This window comes from Etheostoma cragini, chromosome 10 (assembly GCF_013103735.1).
Source record: "Etheostoma cragini isolate CJK2018 chromosome 10, CSU_Ecrag_1.0, whole genome shotgun sequence".
Lineage (NCBI taxonomy): Eukaryota > Metazoa > Chordata > Actinopteri > Perciformes > Percidae > Etheostoma > Etheostoma cragini.
This window is the reverse complement of record NC_048416.1, coordinates 17,873,417-17,898,564: the sequence shown is the minus strand read 5'-3', so window position 1 is coordinate 17,898,564 and position 25,148 is coordinate 17,873,417. Positions and strand designations below refer to the sequence as shown.

General features: G+C 40.5%; 3 protein-coding genes across 5 annotated transcripts; 2 read left to right on the top strand and 1 right to left on the bottom strand.

Annotated features, from left to right (window-relative positions):
• Positions 1–1,749: 1,749 nt before the first annotated feature.
• Positions 1,750–13,384, top strand: scyl1 (SCY1-like, kinase-like 1). 3 transcript variants are annotated; one of them, XM_034884056.1, is made up of 19 exons: positions 1,750–1,983; positions 2,869–3,009; positions 3,170–3,175; positions 3,857–3,979; positions 4,073–4,299; positions 4,779–4,869; positions 5,474–5,629; positions 5,891–6,049; positions 6,422–6,529; positions 7,130–7,243; positions 7,369–7,524; positions 7,650–7,838; positions 9,292–9,367; positions 9,603–9,800; positions 10,247–10,395; positions 10,486–10,560; positions 11,095–11,415; positions 12,001–12,079; positions 12,826–13,384. In XM_034884056.1, exons 1-19 carry the CDS (start codon positions 1,819–1,821, stop codon positions 12,948–12,950), a joined length of 2,658 nt encoding a protein of 885 aa, XP_034739947.1. In that variant the 5' UTR covers positions 1,750–1,818; the 3' UTR covers positions 12,951–13,384. The 3 variants fall into 3 exon arrangements, with proteins under 3 accessions (XP_034739947.1, XP_034739945.1, XP_034739946.1); XM_034884054.1 differs by having other exon boundaries at positions 1,751–1,983; positions 10,486–10,575; XM_034884055.1 differs by lacking the exon at positions 3,170–3,175 and having other exon boundaries at positions 1,751–1,983; positions 10,486–10,575.
• Positions 13,385–14,857: 1,473 nt separating this feature from the next.
• Positions 14,858–18,739, bottom strand: LOC117952015 (phospholipase A and acyltransferase 3-like). Its single transcript, XM_034884062.1, has 5 exons — positions 18,515–18,739; positions 17,478–17,538; positions 16,678–16,786; positions 16,158–16,426; positions 14,858–15,669 (listed from the first exon to the last, which is right to left on the bottom strand). The coding sequence occupies exons 2-5, from the start codon at positions 17,490–17,492 to the stop codon at positions 15,547–15,549; spliced, it is 516 nt and encodes a 171-aa protein (XP_034739953.1). The 5' UTR covers positions 17,493–17,538; positions 18,515–18,739; the 3' UTR covers positions 14,858–15,546.
• Positions 18,740–19,982: 1,243 nt separating this feature from the next.
• Positions 19,983–25,136, top strand: ints5 (integrator complex subunit 5). The gene is made up of 4 exons (XM_034884048.1): positions 19,983–20,252; positions 21,290–21,542; positions 21,761–23,737; positions 24,014–25,136. Exons 1-4 carry the CDS (start codon positions 20,158–20,160, stop codon positions 24,734–24,736), a joined length of 3,048 nt encoding a protein of 1,015 aa, XP_034739939.1. The 5' UTR covers positions 19,983–20,157; the 3' UTR covers positions 24,737–25,136.
• The last annotated feature ends 12 nt before the right edge of the window (positions 25,137–25,148 follow it).

The following is a 25,148-nucleotide window of genomic DNA, read 5'->3' as shown; positions in this document are numbered from 1 at the left end:
TAAAACGCACCCCGATAACTGCTGTTTTAGCTCCGTGGAAGCTCCAACACTAAGGTGAAGCCACTGTTGCCTTCTCCGATTCAGGTCGGGGTGTTTTCAATCAAAAGTACTCTTATTTAAAGCGTTTAAGATTCAAATAAAAATTGGCCGGAATTCTCCTTTTTGTTTTCACATGTCTTGCTGCTAAAAAGCCAGTCCTAAGGTATTGGGAAGTACAACTTATCTGATTTGGTACAGTGTTCCATAAATTAGAAGCTCTTACAGAGAAGCATAGGTGACTGAAAGCACTGGTCCTAAGATGGACTACACAGTCCCCTCTTAGGGCAGGTCATGTAGCTCTACAGTTTTTTTTTTTTTTTTTTTTTTTCCTTTTTCTGAAACCAGAGTGGCAGTGGAGCCTTACCATTTAGAATTTTGAGAATTAGGCATCCGTCCTGACATTCATGTACAGTTTTGCTACTGTTATTGTTAGACAAACTTTAAGTGAGACTGGATTGTGCACAACATTAACTCAAGACTAAATCTAAACTAATGAAGGGAGCCCATTTGTCTTCCTTGTCAACTGTTAACATGAGTTTTTACCAGAGACTATAAATATACAGTATACAGTCATTGGGTTTTACAGCCTATGATTTCGATGGAACGTACTTAAAGAGGTTAGGAGAAAACAACGTTCAGGACAGCGGTGTTTTTTCCTGCAACCATGTTTTGCTTGTAACTGAAACAAAACAACGTTAACCTATGGTAGTTTCTTGATGTGCCAATGATGCATGAAAGATTACCAAACAGGTCAACATTAAAGGCTTGTGCCCGTGAGTCCCTGTTTGTGGTAATTTGGTACCCTCGTGTTGTCTTCATGTCAAAAGTGAAAATCAACAACTTTTTGTTGCCGCTATTTATCAATGTTTTAATTTTGAAAAAAACCTTGTCCCTTTCTTCAACACTTTTGACGTTTTTTTAAAATGTTTGTCACTTTTTTACATTTTCAACACGTGACACTAACTTTAGTCTTACAGTTATTTTGGGAATTTATGGTCAAACCTCGTTTCCAGGAAATTACACCTAATGTTTTAGTTAGAAAAGCAGAAATTAGGAAATATTTAGAATAAAATTAAAGGAACAAATGTTAATGGATAATCACAGACTGGAACATGCCAACTTTTACTCACTAATATTTCAAAACCACGATTGTTTTTTCAAATGCTATAAAATTGAATAAGACATTTCTACTTGCCAAAGAGCATTGTGTGGAATCAGTCATGTTATTTGGGGTAAATAAAAAGAACAATGATATAGGAAAATGGGTCAGTTTGAACCAAGGATAACATGAGGTTTAAACACAAATTTGAGTCTTTATGGTTCATGTATTTATTCCTCTGAGTAAATATGACAGAGAAGGTTTTACCCACAGTTGCATTTTCCCAAATAAATGTGCAATTAATCAAATAACCACACCAGCCCAGGACTGCTGATGAATTGTCCCTCTTAAATAAACAAACAAATCTTTGACTTGAACTTTCATAGTGTGTGGATATTGTTTGGGTTCATAACACCCATGTTCATTGGGACAAAGAAAAAAAACATATTTATCTTAAAGAAACATGTAGCTTACATTGGTTCATGTTGGGATTCCAAAAAAAAATCTTGGACAGAATTTCAGATTGTGACCTAGACATAATTTATCTAGGTTAAATTATAGTTCTTCCATTTGTCATTAATCTGGTGGACTGGCTGTCAAGCAATAGCGGAACCAATGTGCATCAACAAAGTTTACACGGAGCCGTTATACTTCCGTGCCATTTGCTAGCTTCTAGCCCTATGCTTCTAGCTAACATTAGCTTCTGTGTGTTTGATGAGGTGTGGAGGAAAGAGGAGATGTGGTCCTTTTTTGCCAGGGATCCTGTCAAAGACTTTGCTTATGAAATTCTGCCAGACAGCCAAGAAACGTCTGGAATATGGACTCTACATCGGGGGAAGCGAAAGGTAAAATACCTTTACCGATCCTCCACTAGAGTTAACTTCGTTATGGAGGCCTGTCACTTACATTAGCTGGCTAGCTAGCGTTAGTGTCTGTTACTTTGATTAAGCCTTTAGATACGCCCGTGTTATGTTGGCGTGGATACATGTCAGGTCTGTCCGTATCTTTCTCGCTGGTTCAATGTCAGGGCTTATTTATTTCTAATGGTTGCTCTATGAAGCTAACTATTTGAGCTCAGGCTTTGTTTACTCCGAGAGACAGACACGTAGCTAGTTCTCGCCACGTCACCCGGTTTTAGCCGAGTTAATAACTGTTACTGGAACCGTTTTCAGGCTAATGTTTTATCACAAAAATAAAGGTTCCGTCCTTTATCACTGACAGCACCTCACATAACAAAGTGTCCTCATTATTACGCAACTCAGTCTGGACTGTGAGTGTCACCATCACTCCTGCAGGGCCAGATAAGATAATGACAACCAAGCACCTGCTTCCTGTGGTAGATAGACACTTAATCAAAACCAAAGTATTAAAAATAATCCCTTTTAAACGTGCATGCATACAGTGTGCAGATTGGATGTGCATTGCGTGTGCAAAATGAGGGTTATTAAAATGATGCTGTATGTACTTAAATATATATATTGCACTTTGCCAGAGTTGCAGAGAATATAAATGGAAATGTTCCATTCCAAAGGGACCTCAGCAGGCTCCCAGTCCACTGATGTCCATTCTGTAACCAAGTGGGATGTGATTTTCATCACGTTTGTTGTAGTTTAAGTGATTATGTGATTTACTGCATTTGATTTTTACGGGTTAATTGGATAAGAAAGCATAATCTTATAATGTTAATATTATGTCAATTGTGAGTCATTTCACCCAACCTGTGTCCTCAGACCAATGGAGAACCAGTGTCTGTGTTTCTGTACGAGGTAGCACAGGGAACAGAGCAGCAAACTCAGCTAGCCAAGGCCGCCTTCAAGCGTATGAAGACCCTGCGTCACCCTAACATCCTGGCTTATGTGGATGGATTGGAGGTATGTATTTGTGTATTTTACACCCACCTTTAACTTCATACACAATTCCATTGTGTATGATGGTGAAAAATGGTTCATTATGATGAAAAATGGTGAGTGACCTTGTTTTGTAACCATTGTATGATCATCTCCACCATCTTGCTTGCATGTTAACGTTCAGACCGAGGTGAGTGAGAATATGCAACTGTAGGCCTGTGAATAATTACACAATAGTTGTAGTGAATAGTGTACTACATAATAAAAGCAGATTCTTACTCTGTTTTATCAGTTTTGTCTGATCAACAAGGTCATAAAATATCTCAACTAATAGTTATGCTGTACTATTTCAACAATTACACACTTGACATCTGTTGCATCTGCATCTGTTGGTGCATGTATTGCATGTCTTGCCAAAAGATGAATGGAAAATAAAATATATCAAGAGATATATGACAGTTGATTGTCCAGGTTTGTTTGTTATTGTTGTTGTCTTACCATTCCTGAAATTGAGCAACTGGAAAATGGCCAAACTCCTTAGCTTAGTGTGATTCCTACCATAACTTTCTTCATCTTTTCTTTACTACTGTATGTGTCCAAGGCTGTGCTGTGTTTCACTTACTCCAGTTTAGTAGGTCCGGCTAATAATTCCCTATTAATCTTTACTGCCTTTTAATAGAAATCTGTGATGATGAAACAACCATGTTTATTATGAAACAATGTTGTGTTGCATATATATGGATAATGAACAGCAGAGTGCCTGTTAAAATATATCTGATAATTATTGTTAATAATAATACACAACCCAAACTAAACACATTAGTTACATACACATAAATAATGGTGGATTTGACTTGCGGTTGTTTTACAGACAGAGAAGAGCCTGTACCTGGTTACTGAGCAGGTGACACCCCTGGCAGTCCACCTGAAGGCCCAGGCAGAGAAAGGTGGATCTGGCGAACTGGAGGTCTCCTGGGGTCTGCACCAGATAGTTGTAAGGATAGGAGAGAGTGCCATGTGATACTTTTAGGGTAGCCATTACTCTGTAAGCCCTTACTCCACTTTTGCCATTTGCCTCCTTCCACAGAAAGCTCTGAGTTTCCTGGTAAACGACTGCCACCTGCTTCATAACAACTTGGGGGTATCAGCTGTTTTTGTGGATCGAGCTGGTGAGTGGAAGCTAGGGGCCCTCGACCATGTGGCCCCTGAACAGGGTGACCCAAGTGGGGTCTCACTCCCTTCCCCCAAGGATGTTTACCCAGACATGGAGAGATATGACCCACCAGAGATGTCCAATAGCAGTGGGGAGAAATGGTAAGAGAGGTGTGGGTCAGAATAATAATAAAAATAGGGCGGTTCACTTGAGTGTCCTAGTGAATTAACCACACTTTTTTTTTTTAAATCGGTTATAAATGTTCTTAAAAAGGGACATCTTTTTCAAGTCTTTTGAAGTGCGCTAGAGATCAAAGGGGGAGAGACTTTGGCACTGTTTAGTGTTTAACCGAGGATCCGTGGACTACATGCAATGAATGAATAGCATGAATAACATGACTTAACTCATTAATAACACGTTCCTTTTGACAGCCTTAATAGTAACATGTTACACAGGAAGAAAAGGAGAGCAGCAATAAGAACATTTGGAGAGGACGGTGTTTATAATTAGACTATTTAAAGATATCTGTAAAAGTGTTGTTGATCAATTTATCAATCAAAGTGTTAAATCTGGCCCTGGTGGGTACTGCCTAATTTTCTGGAGAAACTTTAGCATTGAAGTGTGTGCCTGTTTGTTGTAGGGCAGGGGAAGTGTGGCGGCTAGGCTGCCTCATCTGGGAGGTGTTCAACGGGCCACTACCTCGCACATCCTCCCTTCGCTCACTAGGAAAGGTAAGACCTTTTTGTAATTACTACACCATTGTCATTGGTTCCATGGCATATTTACACTTTAATATTACACGGCAAAACATATTTTAGCCACCTTAAAAAAGGATCACCTAAAACCATTAATTTAAGTTAACGCTAAGTTTTTATCGCTTTACCTTGTTGCAGACAGCTCTTTTTGACAGGGAAATGAAGCCGTTATGTCGCCCTTCCCAAATCCACCAGACTCTTTTGAAAAAAAGAAAAAACTGTAATTTCACCTCGCAAAAAACAGTAGTTGCTTGTAGTCACTGCTGCCTAACGCGTCTTTCACTATAGTAAAAATCAATGCTTACCTTCTGTGCCGTTCTTCCGATACTTAGCACTGCTAACATTGACTGAGCTAATGCTGGTGTTCATATTATTTATAACTCTAGGGATTAGCTTATTGTGGTAACCAACGTCACTGCTTTTTGCTAAGGCTGAGTTGGTGAAAAACACGGCAAAAAAAAACAGATGGTCTTGTCTTTTAACCTACAGTTGCTTCATGGTTTCAGTGACAGCTAAAAGGAATCTTTGTTTGTGACATGAAGAAGTGTTGTTCAGTCTTGTGTCTTCTTTGTGCCCACAGATCCCCAAGGCCCTGGTTCCTCATTACTGTGAGCTGGTGGGGGCCAACCCCCGAGCTCGGCCCAACCCAGCCAGCTTTCTCCAGAACTGTAGAGCCCCTGGGGGATTCCTCAGCAACAGCTTTGTTGAGAGCAACCTTTTCCTGGAGGAAATACAGGTCAGCAGGGTTGCATAAAGACATTTATAACTGGTGTTTTGTGTTGGCGCCACAATCAAACCTCACTAGTAAACTCACAATGTAGACTAACAAGACAGAAACAAATCAAGTTCTAATGGAATTATCCTGTGGGGTGCATTGTTTGATTTTATTGAGCAATTACAAACCAGTAGCGTTAGAAACTGTATGATAGTATAACATTGAATAATAATAGTAAAAACATTATTATAATAGTGGAATTCAAACTTTCTCTCTATCCAGATCAAGGAGCCGGCTGAGAAGCAGCAGTTCTTCCAGGATCTGAGTGACAATCTGGACTCCTTCCCAGAAGACTTCTGTAAACACAAGGTCCTGCCTCAGCTGCTCACCGCCTTCGAGTTTGGCAATGCAGGTGCCGTAGTCCTCACACCGCTTTTTAAGGTGACTCTTTTAACTTTCACACATGACAAAATATTACTTTACTAAAGGTGTAATAAGCCAATGCTTCAACCTACACCTTTTTCGTTAAGTGTTGAATATAAACTAGTTAAGATGAGACTGCAGGAACTAAGGTGACACTATGTTTTTTTTAATTTAATTTTTTATTTTACCAATTATGTAAATGATGTTGTATTTATGTGATTGAATAAAAAAAATCTAAAATATTACACAATATACAGAGTAAATTATAAACAAAACCTTCCATCAAAGTAAGATATGGTTATACTAGTGATAATACATTCGTCTGGAGGTTATACCTCCACTCACCTTTTTTTATGTCCCTGATCTCATCTCCCTCTGTCTGTCCGCCAGGTGGGGAAGTTCCTGTCAGCAGAAGAGTACCAACAGAAGATCATCCCTGTTATAGTGAAAATGTTCTCCTCCACAGACAGAGCCATGAGGATACGACTGCTGCAGCAGGTTTGTAAGGCCTGTTTTATTGAGTCACTGAGAATTTCTTGCTAAATTATCTGTATAGGCATTTAAAAAAAAAAGAAATATTCATTCATTATATTTAAAAAATAAAATAAAAACGGACGGTCAACCATGTTATGAGTGTTGGCATTGCGTAGTTTGTTCACCAGATGGCACTCTGCAACGACCTTGTTGGCAACACACTATTTTTTTTGTTACTGTTTTTGGTCAAAGGACTTTAAGTTTTAGATCTTAAGTTTGTATTTTTATACATTTTACTTATCAGAACTTTAATATATTTTGATGTTCCTCTGTTCTTTTTTGATAATAAAACACATTATTATATCATTTTAGTGAGAACTCATAAATAACCACAAATAACTAATGCTAGGGAAATCTGTTAATGTTTTGTTGTTTTGTAATGCGTTTCTGTATTTAAAAATATATATAAATGTATTGGCCTGTATATTGGATTTTTTAATCACCAAATATTTGTATCAGTATTGGCCTTAAAAATCCTTCATTGGTTGGGCTCTAGTTAAAGGATAAGACATGTATTTGCTCTGAAATAGTGTCTTCTCTTATGTCTTTGTCTCTTTGTCTCAGATGGAGCAGTTCATTCAGTATCTGAATGAGGCAGCAGTCAATTCCCAGATTTTCCCTCACGTTGTTCACGGCTTCACAGACACCAACCCTGCCATCAGAGAACAGACTGTTAAGGTAGTTTGCAAGATTTAAACACAAACCAGTAGTTTTTATTCCGTATTACATGTGCACTGGATGTTGTCAGCTTCCTGTAGCTTTAACTCTTTAACTGTATTCTATTTCTCCCTCTCACCCTCCAGTCTATGTTGCTAATGGCTCCCAAGCTAAATGAGACCAACTTGAACCAGGAGCTGATGCGTCACTTTGCCCGGCTACAGGCCAGAGACGAACAAGGGCCAATCAGGTGCAACACCACCGTCTGCCTGGGCAAGATTGCCTCCTACCTCAATGCAGGGGTAAAATGCACCTACACCACTGTTTGCCACTTAATTCAATTAATGCAAAAAAAAAACACTTAAACCCAAAGTTTGGTAAAGAATCTGTTCTGAATGGAAGAATATGGTTATTACTCTCTTCACAGACTCGACAACGTGTTCTGATTTCTGCCTTCTCACGAGCAACTAAAGACCCCTTTCCAGCTTCACGCTCTGCCGGTGTACTTGGCTTTGCCGCCACACACAACTTCTACAGCTTAACAGAGATCGCTGCCCGCATCCTGCCCACCCTCTGTGCTGTTACTGTTGACCCCGATAAGAGCGTCAGGGACCAGGTACACATGAATAATGGAAATTTATCACTGCATGGTGTCTCTTATGGCTTTTACACTTGACTGTTAAATCATTGCTATCTCTCCTTGTCACATGTTTTTATACATGTATATGTATATATATGAGTGTATATTTATTGAGCAAACATCGCAGAACGTCCTGTCTGAAATACCACTTCATGGCCAAGCACACAGTTGATGCCAATTATCCGCCCCTCGTCAAAGTATTTTAGTTACATTGTTTGAGAGATTATTTGCTCCAAGGAAGAAACAATAGAAATAGTGAAATAGAACACTACAGTGGGCTATATGCCAATGTTGTTTTCAATAAAAAACATTTGCACAAAGCAAGCCAATCCATTTTTCCATGTTGTTAAGAGCATTAAAATGAGAAAAAATCCCTATAACCTATAAATTCAAAGTCACTATAACCACAGCATATAGTAGTGAAAATGTAGATTATTTAAGAACAATATAATGGCAGATTCTTTGAACAAAAAGCCACACAAATGTCAGCAATATGTCAATATTGTAGCTAAAAACATTAATCTGATTATTACTGACTCATAACTCCACAGCTAGGTAAGGTTTAGACCCATCTCATACGACCCACTTGTTAGACTATTTATTTTGAAACACTATGGGCCTCTTTCACCAATATCTTACTAAGAAAAGTCTACATTGGATTCATGACATGTTCTAAAACAACAGAATTGGTCGCACCTCTGTTCTTAGGATTGATGAATCCCATGTCTTCGTAAATGACGTGGTGGTCCACCAATCACCACAGGCAAAACTTCAGTAATTCTGAAACAGAACTACTGTAACAGGTAATTGTCAAACGAGGCATAATATTAAGTAGTGTTTCCAGTGGTTTTAAAGCCACCAACACAACGGAGGCATGAAAGGAGATCACGGACTCCGTGAACTCTCTTTCTTGGCGCTACGCTCAATTGAGGATGTAAAAAATAAATTGTTTTACTTTAAATCCGAGACCACAAACAATTGCCAAACATAAGAGACATATGCTGACCACTGGAGGGGGTATGCTGGCTCTGAGTTATCTGAGATCGACCAGCACATTTATTGGTGAGACGGCACTCTCAGACGTGCCGTCAGCAGAGCAACTGGACATTGACCAGGACCCTACATCAACAGCTTCATATCCTCCAAGGCCATCTCCCACCAGTCAATCAATAACAAAATAACTTCACTCAAATGTGCGTAAGAGTGCTCTTGAGTGTGCATAGATGTTGTTCTTAGCTACAAATCCAAGATAAGAAAACATAGTGAATGTTGGAATCTTTGTAAATATTGCATAAGTAGGATTTAAAAACACATTTCTTCATAAGAGCGGTTGGTGAATGAGACCCAATGATCCCAGGTGAAATTGTGGGATTAGACAGAGACAAGATAGACTTGTAAATGTTCTCTCCTGCCTATCTCCCTCTGTCAGGCATTTAAAGCCATCAAGAGTTTCCTTTCCAAGCTGGAGACCGTGTCAGAAGACCCCACCCAGCTGGCTGAGATGGGTAGGTAACACTGCACTGAGCTTTAGAGTCGGCTGTCTAGTTGTATTTATCATTCAGCAAGGAAACCAATGATTACATTACATGTAACTATTTATTTACATACTTTGCTCAATTTTTTGGGGGGCAAAAATACATTTTGGCTACTGGCCCAAATATTGGGAGCAGAGTAAATAGACTTTCAGTTCTGTTTCTAAAATTGTAAATCTAAACACTCTCTTCCCGGTTCATCCTGCAGAAAAGGATGTAGCGTCGTGTGCTCAGCCTGCAGGTGCCTCTTCCAGCTGGGCCGGCTGGGCCGTGACTGGCATGTCCACCATAACTTCTAAGCTGATCCGAAACGCCCCGGGGACAGAGGGGGGTGCAGCAGCCGAGAGCAGCGAGCCCACCAACACCACCAGCCCCACCAGTGTCACTGACGGAGCACCTGCAACTGGTAGGGTTAACACAAATGATTTGCTTGTTGGACTCAGGATGGACCGTTTTGAAAATATGAAAATGGTTGCAGCACAAGCAGAGATATTGTCTTTTTTCATGCTAAACAATATTTTCTTTGTCAAAATCTGGCTCCTACATTACCCACAGTGCAACTTGACTGCTAAGAGTTTGGTTTAAAGATTTAGTTAACCTCTAACAACTCTACAACTCCAGATTTCCTTACATTTTCAAACTTGTGGTCTTCAGTCGTATCTGAGATTGAGTCACAACACCTCAGCCAATTTATATCAGATCCTCGGTCACAAAAAGCTTCCTACAACCTTTTTTCACATAAGCAGTACACCCTCAAGACACTTTGATTTGTGACAACTGTGAAGTTCCCATTTTAAGAAGTTCTATGTAGGCTCTCTGATCAATTTCTGCTGGGTTTTCTTCCTTTCGCAGGTTCTGAAGATAAAACTAAACAAGCCTCTGTGACTCGTCATGCCGCCACTGGTGTTGCCAACCAATCACAAACTTATGAAGTAACAAGCAACAATGATGAGCCAATGGGAGACCGCTGGAATGAGGAGGAGGACTGGGGAAGTTTGGAGGTAAGTTATTACCACTTTGGACTGAAAGAAAAGGCTCCATTATGATTTATGTTTAGTGTTATCTGTAATTGTTACTGTTGTCTCATATAGGAGCCAGAGAAAGCTCACACTGAGGCAGATGACTGGAACACTGACTGGTCAGGAATGGCATCATCCAAAAAGAAGGCCAGTGACAAAGGAGTATGCACCGTTTAATATGGATCTGTTACACAATACTGCCTTTAGTGCTAATAACCTTACTTATTATGCTACTAACACCACTGGTATTAATATATAGTATAGTATGTTTTGTTGGCTTGATACCGGGCTTAAATAGTTTATTAGGTAATGTTTTCTACACACCAAGACAATTTATTTATTTGGAAACTGTTCTTTTTATGTAGATGTGAAAGAACCAAAACAATCCCCCACACTGTTCATCACTTTTACTCACTTTGTTAACAGTGTTTTGGTGCTCAGACCTTTTAATCATAAAAAATCATGGATTGTTCCAAATGTTTTTAATAAATTAAAAAAACATGATCATCAATGTACAGGGTTTTCTTTGGTTCTTTCACTGTCACACCTGCCTAGATTTTCCTAGCGTCCAAGAACTTTGTAGTCAGTGTTTTTTGTGTGAAAAAAATGTGAATGGTAAAAAGCTTTTTGATATTACTTCAACGAGTCTCAATTTCAATCTACAATCTCTCCAATGTCTAGGTGGGCCGGTTGTCGTCCTCCATGGCCGCGAAGAAGCAGAGCGCTGACTGGAGCAGCTCAGGCTGGGACGCCGATGACAGCTGGTCCAACGAGAAGGAGGGGCAGGGTCAGAGCTCGGCGGGCGAGGAAGGCTGGGGCAATGACTGGGGAGAGGACACAGACACAACCTTGGCCAATACGACGCTCCCCCTGCCCGAAGGGGTACGGTTAGCCAGCGAGTACAACTGGGACAGCAGCAGTTCAGCCACCAAGGGGGCTAGTCAGAACGATCTGTTTGCTAGCGTGTCCCAGAGAAACCCAGCCGGCACTGCTGCCACCACGGTGAGGACGGACGGAGGGAGGGATGCAAAAACATAGATCAAGAGATAAACCGATTCAATTAGTGTTGATTAGATTTTGACTAAATAATGTCAGAAATTGGGAGCTCTGAAAGTGATTAAACGGCAAAGAATTCAACAAAATCTATTGATGGGGATATAAATGATGCATCCTTGTTTATTTGTTTTACAGAGTTAAAGTTTTCCAAGTCTGCATAATAAGCTATTCATTTTGTTGGTGTGACTAAATGGACATTCAATAACTGTAACCTCTATGTAATCGTAAGACTTACAAATGGAAGGATAAAGGTGGAGGTAGATGTTGGTGCTCTCAGATTTATTAATGGAGGCCTTTTTAGAACAGTTGAAGATAATAATCAGAAACTGTTAGATGATATTTAAGCAAATTAAAGAAGCTTGTCATAAATGACGAACTACCTGCTTTTGAAGGAATTGTTTACTTTTGGAAATACACTTTCTTGTAGAGATGAACTCCGCTCTTGTATCTTTTCAGTAAATTTAAGCTAGAACCAGCAGGCAGTTACCTTAGCTTGCCATTAAGTAAGGGTTGTGTGTGTGTGTGTCTCAGACTGGAGATGGATGGACTGCAGAGGCAACAGGAGACTGGGGAGCAGAGGAGAGCTGGGAGTCAGTGGATGGGAACCAGGGTAAGTCTCTCTTGGCCCCCTTATAAGAAATATGAACCTTTTATCTGTCACATCACTGGAACGTTTTTACAACATCTTCACTTATTCTTTATTCACACTAATGCTCAAGTATTCTTTGTTAGATGACCATTAATGTGTAATTACTTTATAATAATACCGTTTACTATATCTTGTACACTTATCTATCCATGCTCTGGTCTTTGCTGTTGCAAACTGCGATTTCCCCACTGTGGGACAAAGAAAGGTTTTCTTGTCTCATCTTATTAGTCTTGCATTGCCAGACCTTCTTTCACAACGTTGTGGAGGAGGGTCTGGCCAGTCCACACAGCATTCTGGGATGGGAGAAAAACGTGTTTTGGTTTATTGGCATTTCTTTTGACCAATCACAAAGCACCGGGAAAACCACTGTGCCGCTGCAAAATAGCCTCGTGAAGGAGATTGTTCTGGTGGAGAGTTGTTCTATTCGTGCAAGAGAAAAGTCAGATTGGACAGATAGTCTAGCTAGCTGTCTGAATTTACCCTGCAGAGATCTGAGGAGCAGTTAACCATAGTCGTCAGAGATTTAAAATTCCAACACAAAGAAAGCCTAAGGTAACAGACAAGCAGTCAAAAAAAGGGTGAAATCCAGTGGAATTTCTAACTGCAACAGAGCAATCACAGCAGTGGAACATCATGGATATATACATGATGACTATAAACATAATATTCGTCTGTGCATTAAACTTCTTGTCTTTATTGTCAACCAGGTCTCAGCAAGGCTGAGCTTTCCAAGAAAAAACGGGAAGAGAGGAGGAAAGAGCTGGAGGCAAAACGGGCAGAGCGCAAAGCTGCTAAAGGTCCTCTCAAACTGGGTGCACGCAAGCTGGACTAATGGGGATCCAAAGAAAGATTGAGGGTGGGGATGTAGAGGGAGGAATCATGGACCACAGTGACTGGACTGGAGCAGTAGGTAGAAGTTTGACATTCTACAAACAAAGGACCAGAAAGAAGTTTTAGAAGTGAACCAAATACTGTGAACAGTAAGAACAAAACATTACAGTTGGTCTGTAGATGACTCTCAACTTTGGGATTCTGTCTGTTTTCATTTGGGAACGTACAGCTGGGTGAAGAGCCAACAATCTAGTGCTTTATGAATGCATTATTATGGAAGAGCAGCAAAAGGTGGAAGAGCAGAAGCCCAAGCTTTTTTTTTTCAACTCATTAAGTTGCAGTTGTAAAGTAAATGTATATAAACAGTGCATTTTGTCTTAAAATTACATAAAGAAATGACGTTTTTTCAAGAATTGTTAAATATATATATATATATATATATATATATATATATATATATATATATATATATATATATTTAACAATTCTATAAATAAAATAATAAAATAAAAATAAAATTTATAATAATAAATAAAAAAAAAACAGAATTATCAAACTCAAACATGTATTATCAGACTGAATGTTTTTCAGTTAACACACACACACAAAGTGGATATGAATGTTTTTAGTTCAGTTATCACTCAGTTGCAGATGTAAGACTTAAAAAAATCCATGCATGCACCTGTGTATTTGTGTGGCCTAACAAAAGGTTTCCTGTCCCAGAGTTTTCTTGGCACATTCAACGCTGTATTGTACCGAACTGAACTGGCCCAATAAGTGACACATTTTACTGATTTTTTTTTTTTTGGGCTGCGAATCTTTCACACGCACTGCAGACACATGATGGGAATAAGTAGTTACATTTAAGCTGAAGAACTGGTGATGTGTTTACATGCCTTTTACCTGTGTGTCCTAGTAGTGCCGTGGTGGAGGGTTTATGAAATCAAGTTATATTTTTCAAAATCCTTGATTACCTGAAGGCACCTGTATAACCCTTCAGATTTCCCTAAATGTTTTACTTTTTATTTGTGCCTTTTATTCAATGAAAACAGAATTTCAACTTGAAATCTCTTTCCACAAGCAGATTTTGTTTTCATCAAACCTCACGGCGTAACCCCCGTATCTTCTGTCTGTGTTGGATATGATATTGTTAGATTGGTGTTACTTATACAGGATGCACAACAACAATCAACCGCCGTCACAATTGGAGCTAATGTCCTGGTACTATGCTGTGTTTAATTGAGGTGGACTGAGGAAGACTGGATGCAACCTTTTACTGGATTCTAAATCATGTGGCATGGTAGCTGTTCTAAAAATAAATATTAAGTAAAATAAATGAATGTTTCTTTTTTAAATGAATAGGCTGTGGTCATCTTCTTCCTCAGCTAATGCATGAGCCAAGAAGTTAGTGAGTTGTCGTCAGGGAGGGGTATCCATCTTTGAGATTTCTGCCTCCACCACAATACATGAGGTAAAGATGTCAACAATTTAGATTATTTCTTCAATAGAAAATATAACTATAGGATTTATAGACGTATTTCAACGCAAAAAAAATCCCTGTCATGATACACTTGATAAAATGGGAAAAGAAATATTTTGACCATCGTACTGGATGAAAACAAAAGATGAATCAGTAAAATCACAAATCAACAGCCTGGGATGAACAGCATGTTAAAATATTTTAAATACAAGTATTCTGGCGTAAAATTGGGTGGCTTGTCTCTATAATACAGTAATATTGAAATACTGTATGCTGCATCTAATTCAAATGCTTGGAGATCAAAACGAACAAAAGAAACCAAAGGAACTAAGCACAGATGAAATGCGACCCTGTGCGAGGGGACATCACGACACCATCCAAAATCCCACAAATTATTATTTATTTGAAACAATTACAAACACTTAAACTTAAGAGAAGACATTGTTATGAATTCTAGTTAAGTTGTGAACTCATTAGGAGATATCATGTCATAAAAAAACAGCTGAGTTAGATCCATCCACATCCTCACTCCTTTCAGTTCATCACAGTGCTACTTAGAATGAGCTGTTTACTGTAGTCAATTTGACATTACATGGCACTTTTTGTGAGATGTAACCACAATATCATCATATTCGCTTAATTTTGATCATATAAAATATTCTTGTCTAAAGGTTTGACTTAAGGTAGCTAATATTTCTTCATAAGCAACTACCACCACAACTTTGTTTTGATCCATAGCCCCCCCCCCCCATCACATCCTTCACAATATCTATATTCATCAACTTAATCTTCAGTTCCTATCGAAACATTAAAATAGTTTATCTTGGCAGCTTCATTGGTGGAAATAGTGCTTGTTGTGTCGAATGTGCTTTCTGTAGAAATTTTAAAAAGTCCGAAAAATACAATCTTTGATTCTGAACCCACCAGCTTTGCATGGTTATTCAAACCGATGAAGGCATGCAGGACATATAGTGGTAAAGTTGAGTAGAAATCAAATTTCTGGCTAAATCACAAACGTAAAATGACGTTTTCTGTGAGTGTATAAGCTATCATGATCACATCAAAAACGTTAGTGATCTGTTCATCAAGTCCCTGAACAGGCGACTTGGTTCTTGAATCACTGTTTGTTCTTGTTTTCTTTTTTGCCGCCTCCAAACAGCGCTCCTGCCAGAGCCACGATCCCCAGACCCACCACTGCAGCCACACCTGCAACCATGACTGTTTCTCCTGCCTTACGCACCTGCAGAGGGAAACAAACACCTTTTAGTTAGTGAGTGGAGTCTTCTACACATTCAAAACTCCATTCAAATTATCCACAACTCACATATTCGAACATATTTCATCTTATTGTTTTGTAAGATTTGTTTTGCTATTATAATGTAATGGGCGGCCTTAATGTAGATTATGCTGTTAAAAAGGGTTTGAGAGGGTTTTGTGGATGTATTTCCTCACTGACTGGAAATAGGTCTCTCTAAGGATCCATTGTAACTTACATGATAACTTTTACCATGCCTGCTTACTAAAACAAATACTAATTGCTTATTCATATGATATGTTTTTTGTTGCTGTTGAAATGTCTTTATAGCACATATGTTTTTTTTTATCTCACCAGCACAAACTTTGTAAGCCCTTTCATGACTTTTGTTTTGTCTTACAAAAAGGTACTTATTTTCTGTTTTGCACACCAGCCCCTAAGGAAAGTCTCGCATGCAACACGGGTCCACCGACCTGCCGGGACTCAGCTTTTCCGTAGCGCAGCTCGTTTGCAAAGTGCTCACAGTTCCCCCTGAAGACGCAGTACGGAAGCTCCTCGCCCACCATTGCACACGCCTCCCTCGCAATGACATGAACTGGGCGGGGCTTGTACTTGTTATCCAGACTGTTGTTGATTTCCCACTGGTCAGTTCCCACCACGTCCCACAGCTCCTCTTTCTTCACAATGGCCTTCTCAGTTATGACAGACATTATACTGCTGGCGCCTGCACCCGGGACCTCAGCTGTGAATAAATAGAAATGACAGAAAGAGAGAGAAACGGACATTACTTCTGTGGTTTATGCTAAATATTGCAACATAGTTTGTTTGTAGTAGTTTATGAATAATGAATTAGTTCAACCAAACAAAATCTAAATCGGATATTCTGGTCTGAAGATCTTCATGTGACAGGGAATGTGGGCTGATTCATGTTCCAGAATGAGGGTTTATTATATTAATATTTGGGAGAAGCTGTTGAGACAGAAGGTGACTCACAGGGTGGTGCCAAGTGAACTATGAAGCCATCACCAACATACACAGCCCAGTGCTGATAGGAGCCCCGGAAGATCTCAATCAAGTCCCCAAGCTCTGGTTTCTCATCATACTTGGAATAGAACACACAGGAATAAGTGTTGGACTTTGCAACAGAATATCTGGCAACAGTACATTTGACAAGACTGGACTTTCTGGGTTAAAGGTCCCATGGCATAAAAATGGCCCTTCATGAGTTTTTTTTTAAATGTGAATACGCAATCCACCGGCCTGCCCATGGTCCCCCAATGAGAAAGGGTGATAGGGGCGAACCAAGTGCTGGGTATCCTGTTCTGCCTTTGAGAAAATTAAAGCTCAGATGGGCCGATCTGGAATCTTCTCCTCAAAAGCTACAGACTCAGAAATGGCACATACTAAGGAAAGCTCATTGTGGGACTGGCTCTAGTGGCTGTTATTCTGCACCAAGGCTGAATTTTGGAAAAGAGACTTCAGATACAATATTAGGGGACCACTAAGGTCTATATAAAAGAGACTTCAGATACAGTATTAGAGGACCACCAAGGTCTATATAAAAGCATCCAAAGAGCACCACGTCATGGGACCTTTAAACACAGATATGATAGGACTTGTAATTTAATTTAACTTGAAAAGGTTTACAATTAATTCAATGAAATCTTACTCACAATATTACCTTGGACACAGGCTATAAAAGTTGCATAACAATAGCATTGCTATAATAGAACACAACAACAAAAAACACTGATCTAATTTTCCATATTCTGATTAAGTAATAACTTTCTAACCAGTGTTGGGGCCATGTCAGGGTTTCTTTTGTCTGCTTTCAAATGGTTTGACTGTCAGCACCTGGAAGAAAAAATCATTTTATAGACCAAATATTAGCACACAACATGAGATATGTAGAAAATTGAAACCAAAAATACTAAAAAAATAGTTTACTATTTATTATTAGTATCATCATTACTACTACTACTATTTACAACTGCCAAAAACCCACATTGGGAGATGCTATTCCTGCAGCTCATGCTTGTTGATTAAAGTAGGCTAAATCTATATAAACTCAGTTGCCAGTTAGGTACACCTAGTTAAAACTAATTAATGCCATCTAATTCAATAGTCCTGGAATACACCTTTCTTCATGAAGGTTATAAACGTTTTTTTATTTAAACTGTTTTAGAGCGATGTTGATTCAACTTTATGGTTTGTGGTGTTGTTGATCTGTACTGCATTGTACTGACAGCCGTTTCTGTTATTTAGCCTACCCTCATTGATATTAATGGGGTGGGCAAAATAAGAGAAACTCGAGTTTCTCTTATTTTGCCCACCCCATTAATGTCATTCAATTCAACAGCGCCACAAAACTACAGCCTCCAAAATGATCATACAGTTTAATCAAATCCTCTCTGAAGTTTATTTTATGTTAGCCTCCATGGAGGGAGGACTTATTGCAGGGCAGTTATACCGCAATATTGTATTGTCTTAATATTTTTTTATTCAGGTCATTTACATTATTTTTTATATGTGGGTATGCTTTATGGAGCTTCACGTCATATAAATTTCACGACCAGCTGTAATGTCGACAAAGTGGTTCATTCGATTCAGTTTTAAAGTTAAACAATATTAAGCTACAACGATTGACGAACATTTCAACGTTAGCCGGAAGCTAACGTTAGTGGTTAGCTTGAACTGGTCCTTGTTTACATAAATGTCTTTAACAACCGCTGTTGCATTAGCCATAACACACTGAAACATCCTTAGAACACGGCCCTCGGCTGCCACACGGTTCAGTTTATGTAAAAGTGTCACCCTTCTGTCCTCTTACCTTCAAAATATAATGTCAACAGCTCTCTTTAATATCAGAGACGACACCAAACAGACCCACCAAAACTCAGCTGTGAGCGATCAGCTGATTGTTGCTCTGTTTAGCCGGAGCACGTGACCTTGGGCTGCCGATCGCTTCATCTAGTAAAACACATACAGCAAAAACCAAACTAAGACTACACTTTGAAGAATGCGTGTATTCAGTTATTTTGGTCAGATATGGAATGTTTCTTAAAAGTGTTGACTAGCTCAAATCTTCATTTTGAAAAAAAAAATTTACATTCTATGTGTTGTGAAGAATGATATGGATTTTTAAAAGATGATCCTTTTTATTTTACATGTGAAATTCTGCATTGACAAATGCAAAAGAAACACATATTCAACAGTTCAAAATAGAAACCTGACAGTACTGAGAATACTAAAGCAACACTGTGTAAAACCTAAGTGCTGCACCCCAATTCTGCTCTATTCTAAATTGAATTTGTATTTTTTCCCTGATGATTCTTTTTTACTCATTTATTTATTCGTATTGTGTTTGAAGCCCTTTGTAACTTCGTGTTTTTAAAAGTGTTACATAAATAAAATGTTACTTACTTACTTAGCTTACTTGCTTAAGTATTATTATTTAATGCGTCTATCGTGTGTTACATGGTACCCCTGTGTATAGTTTTGACCAGTCTTTTTGACAAATCTATTTTAAGATAATAGAATGCATTAAATATGACACAATACCCATTTTTTGGACTGCATTGCTCATGTGACCTTTATTATTGTGTAACACAATCAATTTCATTGTATTATCATAATCACTCTGCAGAATGATGGCATCACTGACAAATGGGACAAAAGTGATACCAGTGTTTGGTGGTTTACATTCACTCACGTCTACATTCTATGAGACGACGTATCATAAATGCATGTTAAAACACTCCTGCTTTGTCTGTATTTTTGTTTACACTAACATTTTATTCACTGTGGTTTAATAATAAACTGGAAGCCCCCACAGCCAGCCATGTACAGTGTACAACATTTAGACATTTTTCACATTCTTGTCCCCCCACCCCTTTTTTGTCTTTGTTCATTATAAACGTTATGCACCACAACACCAAGGCTAACTACTTGTGTGTGAAAATGTACTAAATGAATAAATAATGTATCCTTTATAAGTCCCACAAGGGGAAACAATGGGCACTGTATATATATATATATATATATATATATATATATATATATATATATATATATATATATATATATATATATATATATATATATATATATATATATATATATATATATATATTTAGATATATACATATAAATACTTGTCAAAATACCTGTTTTTTATTGTAATTCATTTTACCTTAAGGGGGATGAATAAAGTCTCCAATGAGGAGACAGATCACTGACATAGCTAAAAAAAAGAAAAACCGTTCACTACCACTAGGTGTCGCCAGTGAAGTCAGCTCTCATTGTAACGATTTCCCTTTTTATCTAACAACGAAGAAGTTACAGCTTCCGGCTTTGGAGCGCCCTTTCGATGTATTTTTGTCTTGAAATTAGACAGAGACCACAACAAAAAACTGCCATAATCGCTCACGTCGAAGCCCCGCAGCCGAGAGGAGGATTTAATGTGACGCTTTAATGTTGAAAGACCAAACAATGTCTGTGGTGTTGGACGGGAGTGCGCTGAAAGCGATGCAGAGTTCACACACTCACACAACGCAGCCTGCCCTTAGGTGAGTGCTTGTGGAGAGGAAGCTTCTGGTCTGACAGAACAAGTAGCCTACATTTAGCCTATAAAAGCAGTTTAGCACATTTTGTATTTAAGTTAACTGTACAAAGATTAGTGGGTCAGACCTTTTATTTACCCTTACACTGTTCAGTAGAGCCAGTGCATGTTGACAATTACCGGATTAACAACAGTAAGGGCTACATTGAATATGTGTAAGTTAATCGATTATGCATGTAACGTTACTTTATTAAAGGTGCAATAAAAGATACACGTGAAAAATTCGTGCAGCCCAAAGTGTTGTTTTACAACGTTGATTTATCCTAAAAAACACCCCAAAACACTTGAAAACTAAAATAATATCAGTTGGAGCCAAGCTAGTATTCGTAGAGCAGTATGCACATGTTGGGTAGCTCTTTTATTTTATACAAGAATTATTTATATATATATATATATAAAAATCTTGTTTTTTTCTATATGTGTGTGTGTGTGTGTTGCAATGCAACTGCAACTACAGATCATTTCCAAGTGTAATAATGTTGTTGTAAATCGAATAAATCTCATAATCAGTTCATTGACAGAAAATTAATGCAACTTTTTTGATAATTAATGGATTTCTTTTTGAAGTTATGAAGACATCAATTTAAAGTAACAGGTTTTTAATTATGAGGATTGCTTTTTCTTTATGTAAAACATGCCTTTGGACTAAGCAATTAATAAGATATTGGGAAATACATTTTTTAGTTTTCTGTTCATTATTCTTCAATTAATTCAATTAAATTTAGTGTATCACATGTGAGCTATGTCTACCACAACTTCCCATTGCCCAAAGTGACTTCCTTGAATTGCTTGCTTTCTGACTTGCTTTCTTACTTTCTTGTTATTAGAGAGATATAATTAAAATGTGTATGGGAAGTCTGAAAGAAACTTCCAAATACAGGCACACACCTCTTGTTTCATTCCCTTTCCCCATCATTTTCTGCTTGTGGATGCTAATCTCCCCACTTGGCCCATCATTTAATCATGTTGACTCTTCTCCTCTAGCACTCAGGAACTCTCCCAGGAGATCAAGTCCTTCATCAGTGGTGTTGACACCGTTCAGGGCCGAAAGCTCAGTGTCCGGGAACACGCCCGCTGTGCTGTGCGCCTGCTGCGCTCAGTCCCAGCCTGTCGAGGGGCGGTGCTGGAGCATCTGAGGGGGGTGTATGATGAGCATGTCTCGGCTTTCCTACACAACCTGGAGACAGAAGGCGATGCCAGCTCCGGGGTCAGCTCCAACCTAGAGGACATTATACAGGTGCGATGCAGAAGGACACGAGTAAAACATTTGAAAACTAGTAGCTTATCTTTCTTATATTGAGAGGTTTATTAAGATTACAACATACAATTGGTTTTAGAGGCTCACAAGTATAACAGTCCCACATCCTGCCCAATCTCACCAGCCTAAATGTTTTCCTGCATTCATAACAATATGCCAGTGGTTTAAATTAATTTATTATTTTTGTTTGTCTGTAGGAGGTTCATGGCGTTCTGTCGGAGTTTATTCGTCTCAATCCCCGGGCCTGGGCCCCTCTGGTATCCACCTGGGCTGTTGACTTGTTAGGCCAGCTGAGCAGCAAGCACGCTGGCCGCAGGGTGGCCCCCCACTCCTCCAGCCTCAACGAGCTGCTCCAGCTCTGGATGTCCTGTGCTGCCACTCGGTCCCTCATGGAGGCCTACTCCCAGTGTTTGGCCGCCATGCTGGCCTGGTGCCCTGACGCATGTGTGGATGCGCTGTTGGACACTTCAGTTCAGCACTCTCCGCATTTTGACTGGGTCGTGGCTCACATCGGTTCCGCCTTCCCAGGTACTATCATCAGCCGAGTCTTGGCATGTGGACTGAAGGACTTCTGCTCTCATGGCACTAAGGAACAAGGGCCAATGGTCATGGGAGTGGATAAAGGCAGCAGAGTGCCAAAGATTGGCTCAGTGGTGGGAATCCTTGGACACCTTGCAGTGCACCACTCAGACAGCATCAGGAAAGAGCTGCTCAGGATGTTTCAGGAAAGCCTCAGTCCGTCAAGCCCTCTATCTCCCACTTCATCCTCAACATCTTGGGAGAATTCCCCTCAACTCCGTCGTGCTGCAGTTCCATTTCTGTTGCAGCTGGCTGCAATGTCCCCCAACCTCTTTGGTGCAGTGTCTGCGGAGCTGGTGGAGCTGCTGCGCCCTCCTGTCCTGCTCCAGCTGCAGGCCTTGCTGCAAGGCCTCCCCAGAGAGGAACTGGATAACATGCTGGGGCTGGCTGTCCACCTTATTAGCCAGAGCCCATCAGGAGGGTCCAGGGTCCTCCGTTTTCTGGCAGACACAGCGACCCCCGCCTCAGTCATCATCTCAGGCCCTACACCTTCTCCTCATGAAGGTGTCAGAGAAGGTTGCGATCGCCTCCTACAGATGCTGCTTCTGCATCTCCACAAACTGGTCTTTAATCGCTCAGATGGAGCTGAAGTCAACCCTCATCACCCTGCTTCCTCTCAACCCAAAAGGGTCATCCCCTTCTTGGAGGAGCTTCAGTCTCACGTAGGTGAGCTCTGTGCTGAGACACTGCGACTGGAAAGGAAGCGTCACCTCTGGCTGCATCAGCTGCTGTGTCTGCTGTCGGTGTATGGGGGTCCCAGCATTGCCACCGAGGCCCTCTGCCAGCTACTCACCCAGGCCCACAACCCAGAGGAGCTCGCTCTGGCCTGGCAGCTCCACGCCACACTGTCCTCTTGCATGGTGGGACTCATTCATGCTGCTGTAGCTCGCTGTGTAGCCCAGATCCATGCACACACTCTGGAGCCCAAGCAATTGCGGCAGCTGTTGCTTAACCTGGCCGCAGCCATCCAGAGTCAGGATGAGGAGAAAAGAGGAGCACTAGGTGTTCAGTCCTCCATGGCCATCCAGGTGGGCTCAGCGGTCTCAGGACACCTCCATGATTTTGGCCCGCTCCTTCTCCATGGTGACCCAGCTGTATCTCATGCTACAGTGCGTCTCCTGTCCTGTAGCCCACTCCCTCGCACCTCCTCACCAGCACACCTGCTCCTGCTCTCTCGTGCTGCCGTCACTCATTTCTTTCTAGCGCTGCGGAGAAGAGGAGAAAGTGAGAATGTGGGGAGAGATGGGGGGCAAGCAGTCGAGGCGGTGAACTGCTCAGTCCTGCTCCTGTCTCGTTTCGCAGGGTATTCTACACTCACTCTCAAAGCGGTACTTCAGCAGCTGGTTGAGGGAGCGCTACATAAAGGCAATGCTGGCCTGTTTGGAGGGCAGATTGCAGATATGTCTGGGGCCCCTTTGCCTTCCCCAGTGGTGTCTCCTGACATCGGAGCCTCGTTGCTGGATATCAACTGTCGGTTTGGTACCACTGTCAATTTTTCTGGCAGCGTGTGGTCTGTGTTTCATGCCGGGGTGATTGGAAAGGGGCTGAAAGTCCGCACTGACACGCAGCTGACTGACCCATTGGGGGTCATGCAGGTAATTTGCACAATTTAAGAAGTGTAGTTTAGTACAGTTTTGAGACAAATTTAGAGTAGATAAGCTAATGTAAAAATTTTGTAGGTAATTAAAAAATAAATATTGGGTGGAGGTAGATTTACACGAGTGGCCCACCCTGGTGAATTCTGAATATCGCACACATGGCAAAGATACAGACAGATACACCTGAAAATCATTAAATATACTAGAATTGTACTTATTGTGTTTTGATGTGCTTCAGCAAAACATGTCAACTTCACTTTCTTCTCTCTGTAGAACGTCCAGACTCTGCTGGCTGTCGTAATCCAGTGTTGCAGCTCCTCTGGTCTTAACGGCTCCATCACCGGCTCCCGACCCCCCCCGTCTGACCCGGCTGAGCCGTTGCCCATCAACGCAGAGGCAGCCAAGGTTGTTGCAGTAACAATAGTGGAAAACGTCTGTCCAGATGTGGCCAATGGTGAGCTGTCCTGGCCCCCAGAAGAACACGCCCGCACCACGGTGGAGCGAGACATTCACATTCGGCGTTGCTTTGAGGCCCATCCGGTGCTCTTCCCTCTTCTTCAGGTGGTGGCAGCTGGACGCCCGGCTCTCTGCTACTGCTCAGCTGTACTCAGAGGCCTCCTGGCCACTCTGCTGGCCCACTGGGAGGCATCCCGCGAGGTGTTGTCCACAGACTCCCCGTGGCACCTCGAGGCCTCCTGCCTCCTGGTGTCCTGCATGGGAGAAGGCCAGCTCCTGCCTCCTGTGCTGGCCAACGTCCATGAAGCCTTCCCCCACCTTACTCCCTTCGAGGTGAGGCTGCTGCTCCTAGCGGTGTGGGAGTATGTGAGAGGCAATGGGCCAATGCCCCAGAAGTTTGTCTTTAGCCCAGAGAAGGGGCTGTTTTGCAGGGATTTCTCACGGGACGGTGACGTGGCAAGATACGTAGCACCAATTCACAGCGTCTTGCATAAAAACATTGATAGATTGGGACATCTGTGCTGGCGGTTTCAGCTCTAAAGGGTCATGGGGAACAAACAGTATAGAGCAGGTGACAATGAATAATAAATAGACTGTAAAATAGATGGAATACTGTGTTGCGTTACTCCAAAAGTGGACTGCAAAGTTGCTTTTACTGTTCTTCAGTTTCATACAAGTTTAGTATAGTATATGTGTGTGTACCTTTGTGTTCAATATTGTTTTTGTGACAAAGACAAGAGAAATGGCACACATGTATATTGTTTTAAAACAGAATCTGCTCCACACAAAACACAGCCTTAATGTGTCATTTAGAGATTGTTTTGTATAGTTTTTCAGATTGTTCACATGTTCTAAAATTTTGGCTACAAACATGCCTTTCATCTCTTGTTATGCCAAAAGCTGTTGTTTCAACCACATTAAACAATAAATGATTTGGTCCTAGAATGTGTCA

Coding starts and splice junctions, on each gene's coding strand:
- scyl1 (XM_034884054.1), top strand. CDS start 1,819: ATGCTTCTAGCTAACATTAGCTTCTGTGTGTTTGATGAGGTGTGGAGG. Junction 6,050..6,421: donor TCCTCACACCGCTTTTTAAG/GTGACTCTTTTA, acceptor TCTGTCCGCCAG/GTGGGGAAGTTCCTGTCAGC. Junction 10,576..11,094: donor AGAAGGCCAGTGACAAAGGA/GTATGCACCGTT, acceptor TCCAATGTCTAG/GTGGGCCGGTTGTCGTCCTC.
- LOC117952015 (XM_034884062.1), bottom strand. Junction 16,427..16,677: donor AGTTCACTTGGCACCACCCT/GTGAGTCACCTT, acceptor ATTTATTCACAG/CTGAGGTCCCGGGTGCAGGC. Junction 15,670..16,157: donor GAAAAGCTGAGTCCCGGCAG/GTCGGTGGACCC, acceptor TTCCCTCTGCAG/GTGCGTAAGGCAGGAGAAAC.
- ints5 (XM_034884048.1), top strand. CDS start 20,158: ATGTTGAAAGACCAAACAATGTCTGTGGTGTTGGACGGGAGTGCGCTG. Junction 20,253..21,289: donor ACAACGCAGCCTGCCCTTAG/GTGAGTGCTTGT, acceptor CTTCTCCTCTAG/CACTCAGGAACTCTCCCAGG. Junction 23,738..24,013: donor ACCCATTGGGGGTCATGCAG/GTAATTTGCACA, acceptor TTCTCTCTGTAG/AACGTCCAGACTCTGCTGGC.